This window comes from Psammomys obesus, unplaced genomic scaffold, assembly GCF_907164565.1.
Source record: "Psammomys obesus unplaced genomic scaffold, mPsaObe1.curated_primary_1811, whole genome shotgun sequence".
Taxonomy (NCBI): Eukaryota; Metazoa; Chordata; class Mammalia; order Rodentia; family Muridae; genus Psammomys; species Psammomys obesus.
Genome location: NW_026592510.1, coordinates 13,511,403 through 13,530,584, shown reverse-complemented (window position 1 = coordinate 13,530,584; position 19,182 = coordinate 13,511,403). Strand labels below are relative to the sequence as shown.

Here is a 19,182-nt window from a genome sequence, read left to right as displayed (position 1 = left end):
ATGTTTATTCTAAGCATCACCTGTCTCAAGTTTGTGTAAACACGCTACCATTTTTTCTCTGTATTGTCAATAAAACAACCAGCAAGTGCTGTACAATGGAGAGAATAAGATAAGACATCCTGGTCCAGAGAGGAGGAAAAGGAAGCAAGTTGGAGGAGTCAAGGGGAGAAATCAACAGAAGAGGACTTGGAACCACAAGGAGAGATGAACCAGACCTCAAATACGACTTAAAGCAAGTATAATGTGGGAAATCTAAATGGAAGGAAACTATGTGGGCATGGAGGTTTAGGATGGAATAACTATTGCCCAGCATTGTGCTCTAGGTTAATTAAATAAATCCTAGTCTCTGTGTGGTGATTTGGGTATACAGCTGGTTTAGGAATAACCGCTGTTTAACTAAAAGATAAATAAATATTAATAATCAACAACACCTCACCTTAATTTTTATTTTTGCAGTATGACAAAGATTTCAGACAACGAAATTAACAGCAAACACTTACTGGATTATCAGTTCCAAATCGCCGATATGATGCATTAGCCAGCTTTTTCACTGGCCCGAGACCATCTGCATCAAAATCTTTGGGGTAGGCTTCTCTGTCCTGGTGCCTGCAGGGAAAAAAAAAAATAAAGTCCCTTGGGAATAATCCTTATTGAGCATGCATTGCATTTAAGACCTTTAAATTTGCTGTATTTCATGCAATATGATTATTTTAATCATAAATTTGTCGAACTCATGATGAATGATGTTTTTCTCACCTCTTTTCAAGGAATGCTGAGACTACTTCCTAAAAACAACCTGGCACATTCGATAAAACTAATACTGTCACAAAAACACTGCTTAACTAACACAGTAATTCTTCAGTAGTTCCAGTGAACTGAATCTTATTTAATAATGTAGATTAGTTACTGACACTAAATTCTAAAATAAGATATGGGACTTGTCAATTTAGAAATTTTCTCCACCATGAACTTTAATTACATTGTTTTTCAAGAGAGGCAGGATACATCCATAACCTGTGTGGTCCCTGTTTCCAAAGAGCACCAGAGGAAGCCGATATCCACAAGCTAAAAACCAACCAACCCCTACATCTTAAAATGGAAGAGGAAAAAAGCATTCCAATCATGTTGGCTAAAAGGTGGTTGGGGCTAATTTTCAAAGGAGTGTGTAAGAGAAAGAGAGATTTGGTGTGACAAGAAATGAAAAGGGAATGCTGTGGTTGACAACAGAAGTTTTTCTAGACCTTTTTTGGTGTTAAATAAAGGAATCTGAGACCAAGCCACCAGCATTTTGTCTGTGCATCAGAAAGCAGACTGAGACAGTAGTACATTTTGTTGGGCTACATTTGCAACAGGCACAAGAATGCATTGGGGAATAAGCCTAATGGAGTCTACCTTTAGCTACCCTCAGCCTCTGCAGAAACAGACATAACTAAGTAATCAGAAGGAAAAACCTTAATTTGGCCAATTTCTTCCCTCTATGAGGGGAGTTTTGTGGTACTGTGACAACCAGAATCCCTCTTTGTTGTCACTTCATCTACAGAAGCATCCCCAGTTCCCTGTCTCCCATTCTGGATTCACCCATGGTGCTGAGCATCTGTTGGCCATTTGTATGATTCAGAGATGTCTGTTAATATCCATTGCTATTTAAATTGCATTATTTAGGGGTTTTTGTGATTGAGGTTTTAGTTCCTTGTATATTTTGGACATGGACCTTCCACCAGATTAATAGTTGGTTTATATTTTCTCCTCATGCTTTTTCCACTGTTCTGATGAAGCTTTTCAAATAATGTATGTCTGTTTTCAATTTTTGGTTCTTATTTTTTTTGGGGGGGGTAAATCTTGAAATAATGTAAAGTACCCCAAACTTGGGAGATGTTCTGGTTCAAAAACCAGCAGCTTGGACATGCTTTAAAGCTCAAATTTAACAACTAAGCATTTTTTGGCTTTAGTTCACTAGGTTGTTATAAAGATTTTATATAAGAATATAAAAACACTCACAGAACAGAAAAACAACAGAATTTTTTTAACATTGAACTATTTTAGAATTCTAAATATAACAACATATATCATTAAAAGTCATAGGTAAAAATAAAAGACTGAGCAGTCAAAGTAAGTCTCAGCAAAAAGAGTAATGCTGCAAGCATTACTATATGTAGTCTCATGTTGTACTGTGGTGTTGTAGTAGCAAAAGTTAGCATGATACTGGCATAAAAACATGCATGTAGAATGACAGAGATATATACCCACACAGCTCCAAGCACCTAATTTTTTTAACAAAGATGGCAAAAATACATATTACATATATAATAATCGAATTAAAAAATTAATTTGATCCCTACTTCTCACCCTGCAAAAAAAAGCAATTTCAAGTAGATAAAAGAGCTCAACATAATACACAGAACTTTGAAACTATTAGAAGAAACATTTCATGGGATAGGGGTAGGCAAGGGACTTATCAATGGGACCCCAGTAACTCAGTAAATAAGGCAAAGCTTCGTAATTTCAGGAGATCCCATTTTTGTCAGTTGGAAATAGTTTACCAAGTAAAGAATACCACCTATAGAGTAGGAGAATGTCTTTAGCATCTATACATCTGACAAAGGAGAAACATTATATAGCATATACAAAGAACTCAAAAAACTAAACAACAGGAACTCAAACAACAAAACCGATAAAGGACCAATGAAATAGGCAGGTCTCAAAGGATGGAAAATAAATGATCAATAAGAAGCAAGCATTCAGTTTGGCCATCCACCACAGAAATGCAAATTGGAACTATACTGCTATTCCATCTCCTCTCACTAGAATGACAGCCATAACTAAAATGCTAACAAAGACATGGACGAAGGGAGCCCTTATACACTGCTGTAGAGAGTGTAAACTAGTCCAGTCCCTATGGAAGCCAGAGTGAAGACTGTCAAAAACTTAGGAATAAAGCTACCCTATGATCCAGTTCTGGCACTCCTGGGTATTTGCTCAATGTAAGCAAACATGTCACAGAGACATGCACACATCAGTGTTCCCTGTGGCACCATTCACAATAGTTAAGTCATGGAGCCAACTCAGAGGTCCACAGCAGGGGAATGGATGTCAGCCATAGGAAATGAGGTTAAACTGCAGGAAGATGGAGAGAACTGCAGATAATCATATTAAACAATGTAAACCAATCTTACATAGAACCATATATTTTTTCTTTCATTTTTTATTCCTAGATTCTACATGGATAGATAAAATCACACAAAACTGTCTAGAACAACAAATAAGATGCGTTGACAAAGAGGAAGGTAAGGGGGAAGTATGGTAAACATACTTAAACAAGCATCATATGTCTGTACAAAAATGCCCCTCTGCAACTTGGTATCATGTACAATGAAAATACACAATAAAATTGGATTCAGAAGGATAGTCATAATACAAGCCACAGACCCTGGGAGGCTAAGTAATAAGGACAGCTTAAGGGAGGATGCAAGGACCTTCCTGGGAAGAGGAAATAGATTAGATTTTGCAGGTGGGCAAGTAAGGTTGGGTACTGGGAGAGATGACTGGAATCAGGGCCATTTTGGGAGCAAGTAAAAATCTAGTTATGGGGGACACAGAGCCTGAACCAGCCACCGTCTGTAAGTCCTCAAGTGGAGGGATTGGGACACCAACCCAGCCACAAAGCCTCCAACCTACAGTTTGTCATGGCTGCAGAGTGTGCTGGGGCCAGAGCCTACCATAATCATCAACAGAGAGACCAGAGAGACTTCAGCCAGCAACTGCTGGGAGCAGAGTCCCACAGCCAAATGTTAGACAGAGCTTGGGGAGTCCTACTGAGGGAGGCAGGGGGCAGGGCAATAGTTAGAAGATCCAGAGGGTTCAGGGACACTACAAAAACATGGTCCACAGAATCAAGTGACCAGGACTCAAGTGAGCTCACAGAAATCAGGAAGCTTGTGTGGATTTGACCTAAGTCCTCTGCATACATGTCATGGTTGTATAGCTTGGTGCTCTTCTGGGATCCCTAACAGTGGGACATAGGCTGTCTCTGACTCTTTTGCCTGCCATTGGGACGCTTTTTCTCCTATTAGGTCATCCAGCCTTCATGTGAGAATATGCACCTGGTCTTATAGTAGCTTGTTAAGGCGTATTTGGTTGATGTCCCTGGAAGGTCTGGTGGTGGCTTGAAAAGGTATGGCCCCCATTGATTCATGTGTTTGAATGCTTGGCCCACAGGGAGTAGCACTGTTAGGAGGTGTGGCCTTGTTGGAATAGGTGTGGCCATGTTGTGTGTCACTGTTGGGGTGGGCTTTGAGGTCTTTTGTGCTCAGGCTACATTTAGTGTGGCACATGGTCTCCTGCCGCCTTCAGATCAAGATGTAGAGCTCTCAGCTTCTTCTCCAGCATCATGTCTGCCTGCACATTACCAGGTTTTCCAACATGATGATAATGAACTGAATAAACCTCTGAAATTGTAAGCCAGCCCCAATTAAATGTTTTTCTTTAAAACATAAGAGTTTTAAAACATAAGACATAAGAGTCGCCTAGGTCATGTGTCTCTTCACAACAATAAAACACAAACTAAGATAGGCCTGCTCTTCTCTAAGGGGAGAAGAGGAGGAGAGAGACTGGGAGGAAGGGATGGAGAGGAGACTGCAGTCAGGATGCAATATATGCTGCAAAGCTAGCAGATATAGCTATTTTTTTCCAATTTTTCTTTTATTTAAAATAAAGTTTTATACAATATGTTCTGATTACAGTTTCCCTTCATGAAATTCCTCCCAAATACTACTCACCCATTAAAATCCACACCCTTCCTTTCTCTGTCTTTCTCTCTCTCTCTCATATATGTGTGTGTGTGTGTGTGTGTGTGTGTGTGTGTGTGTGTGTGTATACTCTCCTCACCTCTCTTTCTCTTTAGAAAACAGGCTTCTTAAAATAATTAAATAAAATAATATAAAACAAAAACAAACCAGACTAGAATAAAACAAACGGAAGAAAGGGAGCCAAAGAAAAAAAAACAATAGAAACATATATAGTCACAGAGACACACATTCATACACACAGAAATCCCATAAAAACATAAAAATGAAAACCACTATATATACTCGACTACTTCTTTATAAAAGTTTATGAAGTACAGTTTTATGTCAACTTGTTACAAACCAAAGTCATTTGAGAGGAGGGGACTTCAACTGAGAAAAGGCCTCCATAATACCAGGCTGTGGGCAAGCCTGTGGAGCAGTCTCTTAATTGGTGATTGATGGGGAAGGACCCAGCCCACTGTGGGTGGAGCCATCCCTCAATGGTCTGAGTTCCATCAGAAAGCAGCCCACTTGGTGAGAACTTTCTCAAATTGTCTCCTCACTTCCGTGCATGTCATGACACATGTATACCCACACCCATATAAAAAACACACACAGTAAATAATTAATAAAGACATAAATAATAATTAAATGAATGTTTAAAGGGGAAAAAAGGAAAGGAATCCTATCTGAGACACCCTTAATCAGCAGTAGATGAAGTGTTTTTGGCTCTGCCATTTTACAGAGAAGTCACATGACAAGCCATATGACAACCCACAGAGTTTATAGGAGGCCACTGTTTTAGACTAGCTTTCTGCCCCACACTCCAGAACAACAGACCAAACCAGAAATAAATCACTGTGTCAAATACTATGTAATCCAACTGAGCTTTTAAACCAGCCAGTTTTCCACAAACACAGGAGACCCCAGCCCACCTGAGTCAGTATGAAGTCACAAATGCCCTCAATCTTAATGCTCTAAAGTCGTCTTTGAAATGGCCAACACACTTTTTTTTTCTCTTTCTGTTTTCTCAACTCTTTTCTGCCCACAGAGCCAGTGTTCTGTGCTAGGGTCAACCAATCTCTGTTTCCTAGAGCGAGATTCTGCCTAGTTGTAGAATTATAGTAATTATAGCTTGATTCTTACAACTTGATTTTTGCTGTAATTTTCTGCTTTGACATTATAAATAGAATTAGGGATGGAAAGAGGGCTGATGAGACAGAATCCAAATTACAAGCTATATAAAAAGCAGCCTTGAAATGTGACCCTGTTGTCAGTGATAGAGCAGATCCCATGCTGGAGGATATCCTAAAGATCCATCTAGTTGAAGCAGAACCACTAGTCATTGACAGTCACCTGACCTTTCCAGCCCTCCATCCTCCTCCTGCGTCTTGAACCTGACTCAGTTGCAATTCACACGGTAGTGGAAGTTTTGGTTTCCTTTAAAACTCATGTTATGTAAACCCAGTGTGAGATATGCAGTTGCTTGTAGCCTGTCCACAGCTGATGATTGCCTCCTTCAGAGACGTGCATGATCCAGGCCAGCTGGAGTGAGTGGAATTCTGAGGACTCTAGAAGAATATAAACACGAGGGCCCAGAGAGAGCAAGGGCTTCGAGGGACAGAGAGAAGGCTTTGAGAACACGCTTGGAGAAAGAAGGCTGCTGGTTACCTGGACTGCTGGATATCCTGATGATTGAGATTGGTATCGCCCCCCAAAAACTCGATGACACTAACCAGCCAGAACTAAGTCTAAAGAGGTCTACATCCCTTTTCCATTCTAACCTTCTTTCTCTCCTACCTAGGGTTGGGGGAGGTGAGTTGGAAGAGAGTTAGAGGCCTAAGGGACCCCAAATAAAATAGGCGTTTAAAACCAGCACCTATATCACTCTCTCATCAAAATGATCTGGCTGATTTGCTACCTGGAGGTTTGTGGGAGCTTGAGGACTCCCTCATGACTGGAATGTGATCCTATGGACCCGCAAGCCCCTCTTACACAAACCTGCATAATATTCCACATGTGTTATAAGACTCAAGAAATTATCCCAGAGCCTCAAGTGAGGCAGGAAACCATAGCTCCCTCAGGCTGCCCCACCACAGAGGAACTCTGATCCACACTAGCAGAAAAAAGGTGGGTTTAGGGAATAGGGTTCCTCTCACAAGCAAGAAGACAGGCTATGCTCTAAAGTTCCTGTGGTCTCTTATCTATAAGGAGGGGGGATGAAGTGGAACTTTGCAAAGAATCCTTTTGTTTTCGTTTTTTCTCACTGTGCCATTTACACTGTTCTATAACAATCCATTAATATATCCACCTCTCCCGAGACTGAGGGCTTCTTAGACATAGGGATTATTTTTCAGTTCATCTTGGTGATCTGGCAACTCACAGTCTGACACATTGCAAATGACTAGATCTTCCGTGATTGATGGACAGGTTGAATCTTTCCACATTTGGTTGCTGCCACCCTACTATAAATGCTGAAAGCAAGGGCTTGCAAATGTGTCCATAAAGGTAAAGAATTTCCTGGCTCAGTCTTCAAAAGTACTGGTCAGGAAGGAGTGATCATGCACAGAGACAAGCCAGTTCTGTGCAACACGTGCCTGACTCTGGAGGAATGGTGAATGTACCTGCTAAATGGGAACACTCCCGCCATGCATATTCAGCACACCAACTGCAAAGGGGTTTGAATATGAGAAGCATCTGACATGAGAACAATGAATATCAGAGCCCAGTCCCAGATTCTGGTTACTTGACAAGAGACACATTTTTTTTGCAGATTTCAAAGATGTTAAAAATGTTTAGTTAAGACTCCAGATGGCAGAATACATTAACTTTAAGCTTTGGAATTATTAATGCAGTTCGCAGCAAGGCTGTCAGCGATTGTATTTTCTGATGTAAAAGTAGTGCAAATAAGAAGAGAGATAGCTTTCTTGTTAAGTTTCACAGTCCTCAGCTACCTAAAAGAAAGTTACCCTGGAGAGTCAGCTAGACTCCCCAACACATTAAAAACTTAAATCCAACAGAAGCAAATACTGCAAAAAGAGATTTGACAGTTCTTTGAAGGATTTTATAGGCAAAAAGATTAATATGCCAACCTAGTGTTATTCAGTGGTTCATACATGAAACCCACAAAGACATGTAGATATATCTGTGTCATTGTAAAGGAAGTGTTACGGTCGTGGGAGGAATCTCAGCGTCTTAGAGTAATAAATGGGGACTTCACGAGTATATCCTACACTGTGTGTGATTTTCACATCTGCACCATGATCCTAAAATTTGCAGACTAAACTGTGCTCAAGAGAAAATTACCTGATGAAGATGGATATAGCATATTTTCTTCATTCAACATATATTGAGTGGCATGCAAATCAAGAATTATCACTATTATAAATTTTCCGCATAGAAAAATCTTCAAAAACAAGAAACCCCTTAGAGAATATTCTAAAGGGGAAAAAAAATGAATGCAGTAGTTGGAGGCATAAACAGTTAAGGAAATGTCAGTCTGACTGCCAAACTCATGACTTACAGGTAGTTGAAGAAACACATATCAGGCAAGGTGACAGGTTACCTAGGACACTTTCATGATATGATGTGCAACCCTGCTCAAACAAACAAACCAAACGAGACCTCAGTTATCTTCACATTATAGTATACTTCTCAGGGTTTCTATGACCTTCAGAAAATAGCTTGTATTAGTTGGCCAAAGACAATATGATCCAAGTATGGTAGTTCAGGCCTCTAATCTCAGTATTTGAAACGCAGAAACAGAAGGGGCATGAATTCAGACCTAGCTACATAGTGAGACACCATGGCGCAAAACAACAAGGACAAACAAACAAAAACGGTAGTCTAGGTGGTGAAAGAAAGGGACTCAAAACCAAAAGAAAGTCTTTAAATGTAAATTATATATTTGCTATAGTTTACTATAGTACAAAGAAAAACAACAACAAAAAAGAGTAGTAGTTTTCAACCTGTGGGTCACAACCCCTTTGGAGGATAAAGTATCCTTTCACAGGAGTCACATATCAGATATCCTGCATATCAGATATTTACATTACAATTTATAATAGTAGAAAAATTATAGCTATGAAACAGCAACAAAAATAATTTTATGGTTGGGGTCACCACAACATGACCCTGTTAAAAGGTCACAGCATTAGGAAGGTTGGAACCACTGTTCTAGAGAGTGTTAGCTGGCCTGGAAATTAATTGCCCTTCTTGATGCAGATGAGCAAACAGCATCTGCTTCCTTATGGTTCCCCTCTCTCTACTCTCACTACCACTCTAGAAAATATCAGATGCCCACATTAACAGAACCTAATGTCCATTTTAGTAAGTATTTCTGTGATCCCACATGTTATGCACAGTGAATAGATAATGCAAGGCTATTTGGTTTAAGAGCAATTCATTTTATTTCTAATCCTCTGCTATTTAAGACTTTAAAAGAAAATTACCCTGGAGTCAGCTAGATTCCCCAACACATTAGAAACTTAAAACAGAAACAAATGAGGTTTTCTTTGTAAATAGTATCTATTTACTATTAAGTATCTAAAACAGTTTCATCATAAGCATTGCTAAAGAATGCACATTTTCCACTTTCTTAAGGGAAATCATTCAAAATCAAAAGAGAAGGGGAGGTTAAAAGTGAAGCTAAAAGAATGCATGTTTCCCATTTTCTTATGAGAAATCATTCAAAAACAGAAAAGAAATGGGGGAGGGGGTACTAATTCTACCAGGAAACTCCTACAGCTGATAAACACCTTCAGCAAAGTGGCTGGATACAAAATTAACTTTAAAAAAAAAATCAGTAGCCCTCTTGTATACAAAAGACAAATAGGCTGAGAAAGAAATTAGGGAAACAGCACCCTGCACAGTAGACCCAAAGGACATAAAGTACCTTGGGGTGACCCAAACCAAGCAAGTCAAAGACGTGTATGAAAAAAACTTCTAGTCTCTGAAGAAAGAAGATATCAGAAGATGGCAAGATCTCCCATGCTCAAAGCTTGGCAGGATTAACATGGTAAAAATGGCCAAAAGCAATCTACAGATTCAATACAACTCCCATCAAAATACCAGGACAATTCTTTACAGACCTTGAAAGAAAAATTCTCAACTTCATATGGAATAATAAGAAACCCAGATTCGCTAAAACAATCCTCTCCAATAAAAGATCTTCTGGAGGTATCTCCATCCCTGATCTCAAGCTGTACTATAGAGCAACAGTAATTAAAAACGGCATGATACTAGCATAGAAACAGGCTGGTGGGTCAATGGAATCGAACAGAAGACCCTGAAATAAACCCAGACACTTGTGGACACCTGATTTTTGACAAAGAGGCCAAAACCATACAATGGAAAAAAGATAGCTCTAAATGGGTGTCTACATGTGGAAAAATACAAATACATCCATACTTACCACTCTGCACAAAACTAAAATCCAAGTGGATCAAAGACCGCAATATAAAAATGGACACACTAAACCTGTTAGAAGAAAAAGTGAAGAAGAGCCTTGAACTCATTGGCACAGACGGCAACCTCTTGGACAGAACACCAACAGCACAGGCTCTAAGAGCAACAATCAGTAAATGGGACCTCATGAAACTGAAAAGCTTCTGTAAAGCAAAGGACAAAACAACAGCCTACAGACTGGGATCTTACAGAGGGCTAATATCCAGAATATATAAAGAACTCAAGAAGTTAAAAAGCAACAAATCAAGCAATCCAATTTAAAAATGGAGTACAGAGCTAAACAGAGAATTCTCAATAGAGAAATATTAAATGGCAGGGAAACACTTAAAGAAATACACCTTAACCATCAGGGAAATGCAAATCAAAACGACCCTGAGATTTCACTTGACACCCATCACAGTGGCTAAGATCAAAAACTCAAGTGACAACACATGCTGGAGAGGAGACAGAGAAAGGGAAACACTTCTTCACTGCTGGTGGGAATGTAAACTTATACAACCACTTTGGAAATCAATCTGGTGCTTTCTCAGAAAATTAGGAATAGTGCTACCTCAAGATCCAGCTATCCCACTTTGAGGCATCTATCAAAAAGATGCTCAAGTATAAAAGAAGGACATTTGTTCAATCATGTTCGTAGCAGCTTTATTTGTAATAGCCAGAATCTGGAAACCCAAATGTATGTCACTTGAGGAATGGATACAGAAATTATGGTACATTTGTACAATGTAATACTACTCAGCAATTAAAAACAAAGAAATCATGAAATTTGCAGGCAAACGATGGGACCTAGAAACGATCATCCTGAGTGAGGTATCCCAGAAGCAGAAAGACACATGTGGTATATACTCACTTATAAGTGAATATTAGACATGTAATATAGAATAATCATACTAAAATCTGTGCACCTAAAGAAGCTAAGCAAAAAGGAGGACCCTGGGTAAGAGGCTCAATCTACATTCAGAAAGGCAAATGGGATAGACATCAGAAGAGGGTGAAAACAAGGAACAAGACAGGAGCCTACCATAGAGGGCCTCTGAAAGACTCTACCCAGCATGGTATCGAAGCAGATGCTGAGACTCATAGCCAAACTTTGGGCAGAGTGCAGGGAATCTTATGAAAGAAGGGGGGAGAGAGAAAGACCTGGACGGGACTGGATCTCCACAAGGAGATTAAAGACCCAAAAAATCTGGGCACAGAGGTCTTTTCTGAGACTGATACTCCAACCAAGGACCATGCATGGAAATAACCTAGAACCTCTGCACAGACGTAGCCCATGGCAGTTCAGTCTCCAAGTGGGTTTCTCTAGTAACATGGACTATCTCTGACATGAACTCAGTGGCTGACTCTTTGTTCACCTGCCCCTGAGAGGGAGCAACCTTACCAGGCCACAGAGAAAGACAATGCAGGCAGTCCTAATGAGACCTGATAGGCTAGGGTCAGAGGGAAGGGGAGGAGGACCTCCCATATCAGAGGACTGGGGAAGTGGCATGAGAAGAGATGAGGGAAGGAGGGTGGGGTTGGGAGGGGACAAGGGAGTAGGCTACAACTGGGATACTAAGTGAATAAATTGTAATAAATAAAAATTTGTAAAATGTATTTACCCTATTTTAAAAAAAAAAAAAAAGCTAAAATCTTGGCAGAAGCAGGAACTATAAAGCCCCAGACTATAACAAGTGTGTGGGCTACCGAAAAGAAGCTAGGACCCAGTGAAAATAAGTGGGAGATGGGCAGAGAAAGTGTTGTGGAAAGAGCTCTATGCAGGCTACCTTTAGGTCATTTTGACACAAGCCCAGGTGTCTGAGAGAAGGGAACCTCAGTTGAGAAACTATCTCCATAAGATCAGGCTACATGAAAGCCAATAGGGCATTTTCTTAATTGGTGATTGATGGGGGCGGGGGTGAGTCCAAACTGGGTGGGGCCATCCCTGAACTGGTAGTTCTTCGTCCTGCACTCATTATGGCTTCTGTATCAGCTCCTGCCTCCCGGTTCCTGTCCTGTATTAGTTCCTGTCTTGACTTCCTTCAATAATGGATAATACAACCTGTTTTTTGTTTGTTTTGTTTTGTTTTGTTTTGTTTTGTTTTGTTTTGTTTTGTTTTGTCACGGTGTCTCCTCACAATGGTAGTAACCCTGACTTGGACAAGGTCTCAGTGATGAGGAGACTCACAGGTTGAAACCTGAAGAGTACAGACTGGACCAGATCATACTTCCTCTGATGCCCATGGACTCTCTTACTGTACACATTGAAGATGCTAGGCAGAAGACTCTTAAATGCTAGGTAGAACACTCTCTCATGCTACTAATTTTCAAGAGCAGAAAGTCCGGGTTAAAGTGTGAGACTCAGAGGCTGCTGAATGCACAGCCATGAACAGGGTTCTGTAATCACTCACTTCAAGGCTCAGAGCACCACAAAAGATGGAGTAGAAAGAATGTAAGAGCCAGATGAGGACTGGAGGAATGCAGGACACTGTCTTTGGAAAGTAACATCACTGCTGCACTCGAGCCCACAACAGCTACAACACAGGCATAAGACCCGTGTAAGAATGTACCTGTCAACATCATTCGTGGCAGAGAGAAAGGCCCTTGAGCTCCCCTCTCTCAGGACCTATACCCAAGATCATGGTAATGGGGGGGGTGGGGCTCAAGAGGCTTCACCCCTCCCTGAATACAATGCTCCTGTAAATAATCTTTCAAACAGGATCCTGTAAGCAACACTAATGAAACTGACTGGATCATCAAAATAAGTAATAAAGACATGAAGGTGGAAGAGGGACTAGGTGGGAAGAGAAAGAGGATCAGCAGGAGAAGGATGGGCTCGAGGAGGATGATAGGGGAAGGATATAACACAAATACAGGACATGCATCTAGGAAAATGCCACAGTGAAACCCATTATTATACATAACTGACATACACGATAAAAATAAATGAACTGAAATGATGCCCAAGCTCCTGCACTTAGTAGAAGTATTTGACTATATCTAGACAATAATAAGTATGAACAGAAATTATATGGTCACGGGGGGGGGGGCTAAGCTGAAGGTGAAAGATTTCTTGTTGTGTCATAGCATGAGGGGAGAGAGAGAGGGAGAGAGAAAGACTGAAAAGGCTTTATAAAACTCAGCAACTGTCAGGATAATACCATCAAGCCATTCAAACAGGGGCCTTGAGTGACCCACTTTCCATTACTATCTCACTAGCACTTAAAATTTCAATGTGCATTTTGGAGGAGACGTTTAAACCTCAATAAGGACTTGGCCTGAGAGGGAGCAGTGGCTCACCCCCCCCCCCCAGCAAACACAAAGGCTATTATGACAGCAGAAAATAAATCTTTATATGGTAAGCCACTGAGATGCGGAGGGTGTCTGTTATCCAATATTCCAACTTAAGCTAACAAAGGAATCTGGAGCAGAAGCAGAGAGCAACATAGTGCTACAAAAATCGAAAACACAAAGCGTTGACGACAAGCTGCACAAGGAAGGTGAGAAACTAGGACGGTCACAGGAAGAAAAAGTCAAACCACGTGCCTGTGAGGCCAGAAAGGGGATCAGAAAGGTTGGTCCCGCTTATGAATTACAATTGACCATTTCTGCCATTTTCAAAAGAGAATGGAACGAATTTAGAAAGTTCCTGGGCTGTCTTACACAGAGGAAGGAAAGAGAAATCCAGATGAGAACTGTCTTTCACTATTATTGAAACTGTGCCATATTCTCTAGGTACCAAATGACAGATGATAAAACTAGAATTAACTAATATCTTAAAAGATCTGCATGTAGGTAAGCAGTTTATCAAACAACATGAGTCAAAAGATCAATTCAAGCTTAAGTTGCCATACTCCTTGGAAAGGCAGACAGTAAAAACACCACTCGTTGGCTGAGTGGCATGGTGTAGATCCATAACCAAAGCACTTGGGAGGTAAACAGGAGGATCAGAAACTCAAGGTCACCCTTGTCTACATAGTGAGTTCAAGGACAGTTTAAGCTAGTTGAGACCTTATTAAACAAAACAACAAAATCCACTCACAGGAAAGCATATGATCTACCTAAAGCAGCACTCAGAGAAAATGTCAAAGCTTTAAGTATATAAGTGCTAACACTAAATATGAAAAGGAAAACTTTGACTGTCCTTGGGTATGTAAGACCAATCCAAATATGTGTACATGTACCTATGTGTAGGTATATGTGTATGAATATATATATGTGTGTGTGTATGAATATATGTATGTAACATATTCATTACATAGAAGCCTTAAAGTCTATAATTATGTGACTGCATATCTAAAAACTAAATGACATACTGAAATTGCAAAGAAAAAAATTAACCAAAATTTACCCTAGTGGAAACAAAAAGGCAAAATAAATGATTAACTAAGGAAGAAACAGAGGAAATTTTTAAGTAGCAAATACTTAGTCTTCAAGACATTATCAGGTTGTATACGAGGAAGACATTTCAAGTTTATGCCTGACAACATGGCAGGACATTTGACACGCCTTGTTCAGCCCGCTTGTCCTACTTTCTTATAAAACTACCACCTAACCAGATGACAATACCCACAATGTCTAGGCCCTCCCCATCCGTTAGTAAGAAAATGCCCTATAGCCAGATCTTATGGAAGCATTTTCTCAATTGAGGTCCCCTCCTTTCAGACAACTCTCGCTGTGTCAAGTTGACATAAAACTAACCAGCACAATTACTGGATTAAGTCGTGACGCCATTCTTCTCACTCTGTGAATGGCTATATCCAACCTAGTTAGCCTCAACGTGATAAATCTGAATGCACACTAACTATATTGTCTCTACCCATCAGGCTGTAGATCCAGAGATATGAGGCATCACGTAGATGGATAAACATTAAGATGCCATAGCCACCCCTAGGACCAAGATTCCTAAGTCTTACAAAGTCATGCACAACACAAGATGGCAGTCATAACCTGCACCTATTTCCAAATGTTGGAGAAAAAGTTAATACCAGCCTAAGTTGAGAACTATAGCACTCTATACATTAGTTCTATAGGTAGTTCTATAGGGGCAAGATGATCTCCTCTGAGAAACTTTATCTCATACACAGCCTAAGATGCTTCCAATATGACAGGAAAGTAGGCCTATGGACAGAGAAATAGTGAGACTAATGCATGAAAAAGTCAGCTGGCATAGATAGAAACCCTTTCTTCCTGCGCTGTGTAATTTCAGAGTATCAAGTAGTAAAGCCACCAACACACAACCAGGAGGCAGGTGCTATGAAAAGAGCCTATAAAGCACCAGAACTCTTGTGGCCCTGGGCTCTTGAGCATCTGCCTTCCAAGCTTCCACCCTGAAATGAATAACATCCTTTCTCAATAAACTATTTCTATCACTGTGTGTCTCTGTTCCAATTCATTGTTCTGAGTCACAGAACCTAGCAATCTTAGTGGGTGGGGTCTGGACTCTGATTCATGCCTGATAACCAGGACACTCTGCTTATTTAGGCCTTAACTGGAGCACAGGCCATTGGCATTGCAATCATTTAGTCCTCCTCACTGCTGCCTCACAGTAATTATCACTGGCATCCTAAGGACAGGAAGAATGGTTACTGTGAGGTCCCTGAACCAGCAGTGTGCCTTTGACATACACAACAATAAATATATTTTGACCTTTGGCCTTTTTATTTTCAGTGCTACAAATCCAACCTAGTACTTTGAACATGTTAGAAAAACGCTCTACCACTAAGTTACAGTCCCAACCCAGTAAATATAAATTCAATAAATGACACTCACAAAATATTCTTCATTTAAGGGGAGCATAGTTGGGGAAAAGTTTGACTCTTTAAGTTCATTTACTACCTCTGGCTTCTGGGTGAGCAATTTGAAGTTTTCCTGAATGTTTAGAAGTTGTTTTTATTTGCTTGCTTTTGGTTTTGGTCTTTCTGCTTTGTTTTTATTGGGGGAGGTGAGAGAGTGTTGTATTTTGGGATAGGAGATTGTATGCTTGGGATAGGAGGTTGTTATGTAGCCCAGGCTGGTTCTGAACTTTCAGGCCTCCTCACACAGAATTCTAGGATCCCAGGTTTGCACCACTATACCCAGTTTGGGTTGAAAAAAAAAATCTGACAAATTATTCACTCTTACACTTTAATTTCAAAATAATCTTCCCAAAACTTGCTCTGTAAGGACACTAAACTATTTGAACTAAAATTTATTTAGAGAGAAAGTGTTATATTAATTCTTCCATTTTATTGGATGTGAATTAGATTTAATATTACCAAAGAACATACTGCATTTCTGCCAATCAATTATCTTTGTTAACGCACCAATGATTAAATCAAAAAAGAAAATATAAAGTGTAACTAATAACAATTAAAACATAATTGTATCTCAAAGTGAAATGAAAGAAACAGAGAAAAGGAAGATTAATGTCTATCAAAAGAATATCACAATATTCAAATTTATTCAAACTAACTTTTTCAAGGCACCAGAAAAATGTTCTTACCTAATCTATGTACAAGATTTCTTTTTCTGCTCATTACATCTAAGGTAATTTTGTTTTGTTTTAATCAATACTTAGGCGGTGCAGCTTAGCAAGAGAGGAGAATTTTAAAGCAAAAGAAACTCAAAATGGGAAAGAGTTCTCAGAATATTAATGTGTTTTGTTCTAAACATTAGCTAAATAATTGAATGCATGGAATAAGGTATCCTTCTCCAGAACTATGGCTGTCTCTGGGATCTCGAGTCCATCATATCTTCTTTCTCCTGTGCACAGGTCTCTATGGCAAATGGAGATGCACCAAGTTTCAATTTGTCCTTGTCTAAAAAGATGACTGCAAACAGATATTTGGCCCAGGGAAATACAGCTGACTTGGGATCATTACATTTGGAGTTGAAAATACCTTAAAGCCAGACTTTCCTTTTGAGATAGAGATATAACTTACCAATTTCTACTGCAGTAGCCATGTTTCCCATAGTCTCCCATAAGAAGATGAATAACAGGCATCAAGAGTAGAGAACTATTAGGAAATTGTGCCCTTTGCCCCCACTGTTCCTAAGATACAGTAGCCAACCATACTGGATGTCATGAGTGAAATGGTACCAAAGATGGGGGACTTGCAGAGATATTTGCTTAATACTAGCTCTGGTGTTGTTTAAAAAATAAATAAGTAAACAAAGGCCTGAGCCTGGAGCAGTGGTACATGCCTTTACTCTCAGCACTCTGGAGGCAGAGGCAGGCAGATCTCTATTATCAAGTCCATCCTGGTCTGCAGAGTGAGTTTCAAGATAGCCAGAGCTCCATAGTGAGACTGTGTCTCAAAAGTCTGAGCCTGGCTAACATCCAAAATATAAGTATTTTAAAAACTTAAAAAATTAAACACCAACAAATCAAATTATCCAATTTTTTAAATGGTGTGTGCAGAGCTAAACAGAGAATTCTCAACAGAGGAATCTCAAATGGCTGAGAAGCTTAAAGAGATGCTCAATGCCCTTATAGTCATCAGGGAAATGCAAATTAAAATGTCTCTTAGATTCCATCTAACACCAGAATGGCTAAGATAAAAAACACAAGTGACAGCACATGCTGAGGAGGATGTGGAGAAAGGGGAACACTCTTCCATTACTGGTAGGAGTGCAAACTTAAACAGTCACTTTGGAAATCAATCTGGCATTTTCTCAGAAAATTGGGAATAGCTCTACCTCAAGACCCAGCTATACCACTCCTAGGCATATACCCAAAAGATGCTCCACCATACAACAAGGACATTTGCTCAATTGTGTTTATAGCATTGTTATCCTAATAGCCAGAAATTGGAAATAATCCAGACGTCACTCAACTGAAGAATGGATAAAGAAACTGTGGCATATTTACACAATGGTACACTACTCAGCTATTAAAACAAAACAAACAAACAAAAAAAAAAAAAAACAAGGAAATCATGAAATCTGCAGGCATTGGATGGAACTAGAAAAGATCATCTGGAGTGAGATAATCTAGACCCAGAAAGACACTCATGGTATGTACCCACTTATAAGTGGATATTAACCATAGAGTTCAGGATAGCCATGCTACAATCCACAGTCCCAAAAAAGCTAAGTAAGAAAGAGGGCCCACAGGAGGTTGCTTGAATACCACAGAGAAGAAAAAAAAATAGAATAGACATCAGAAGTAGATGAAGAGGGGGAACTGGGTGGAAGAAGGTGTAGAGGGATTGAGGGTGGAGATCAGATATGGAGAGAGCGGGTGGAGAAGAGAAGGAGAATCAAGGGGGTGGGGCATCTCTTGGACAAGCTGGAGACCTGGGACAAGGTGGGCTGCTGGCAGGATATGGGGGTGTCTCCAGCAAGTGGTCACCTCCTAGCCAGGCAGGACTTCTAGTGGAGGGAAGGGGCCATCAACCCACCACCAACATCTTTGACCCAAAATTTACTCTGCCTAAAGATGTACAAGGATAAAGATGGAGCAGAAATTGAGGGAATGGCCAACCAATGACTGGCCTGGCCTGAGACCGACCTCACAAGAGAAACCAGCTCCAGATACTACTAATGATGTTCTGCTGTACTAGCAGACAGGAGCCTACCATGACTGTCCTCTGAAAGGCTCCAGCCAGCAGCAGTTGCTGAAAGCCACAGCCAACATTAGACAGAGACATTAGACAGAGCTGGAGGAATCTTGTGCAAGAAGCAGGGGTTGGGAGAGGACAGAAGGACCCGAGGGGAGGGGAGGACAAAAACTCCATAGAAGACCAACAGAGGTAACTAATCTAGGCCCATGGGACTGAAGCACCAACCAAAGAGCATTTACGGCCTGGACCTAGACTCCGACACATGTGTAACTGAAGAGCATCTTGGTCTTCATGTGGGTGACCTAGCAAGTGGAGCGGGAGCTGTCTATTCCCTGCTTTTGGATCACTTTCTCCCGCCTTGTCTGGTCTCGTGGACAAGGATATGCTTGGGCCTGATCCTTCAACTT

General features: G+C 40.3%; 1 protein-coding gene across 1 annotated transcript in view; it reads right to left on the bottom strand.

The window, feature by feature from the left end:
- Cfap95 (cilia and flagella associated protein 95) overlaps nucleotides 1-19,182 on the bottom strand; it is a 97,745-nt gene that overhangs the window by 68,465 nt on the left and 10,098 nt on the right. The window contains exon 2 of the mRNA XM_055614014.1: nucleotides 501-606. Within this exon, the coding sequence (XP_055469989.1) occupies nucleotides 501-606 (106 nt within the window). The remainder of the gene's footprint in view (nucleotides 1-500; nucleotides 607-19,182) is intronic.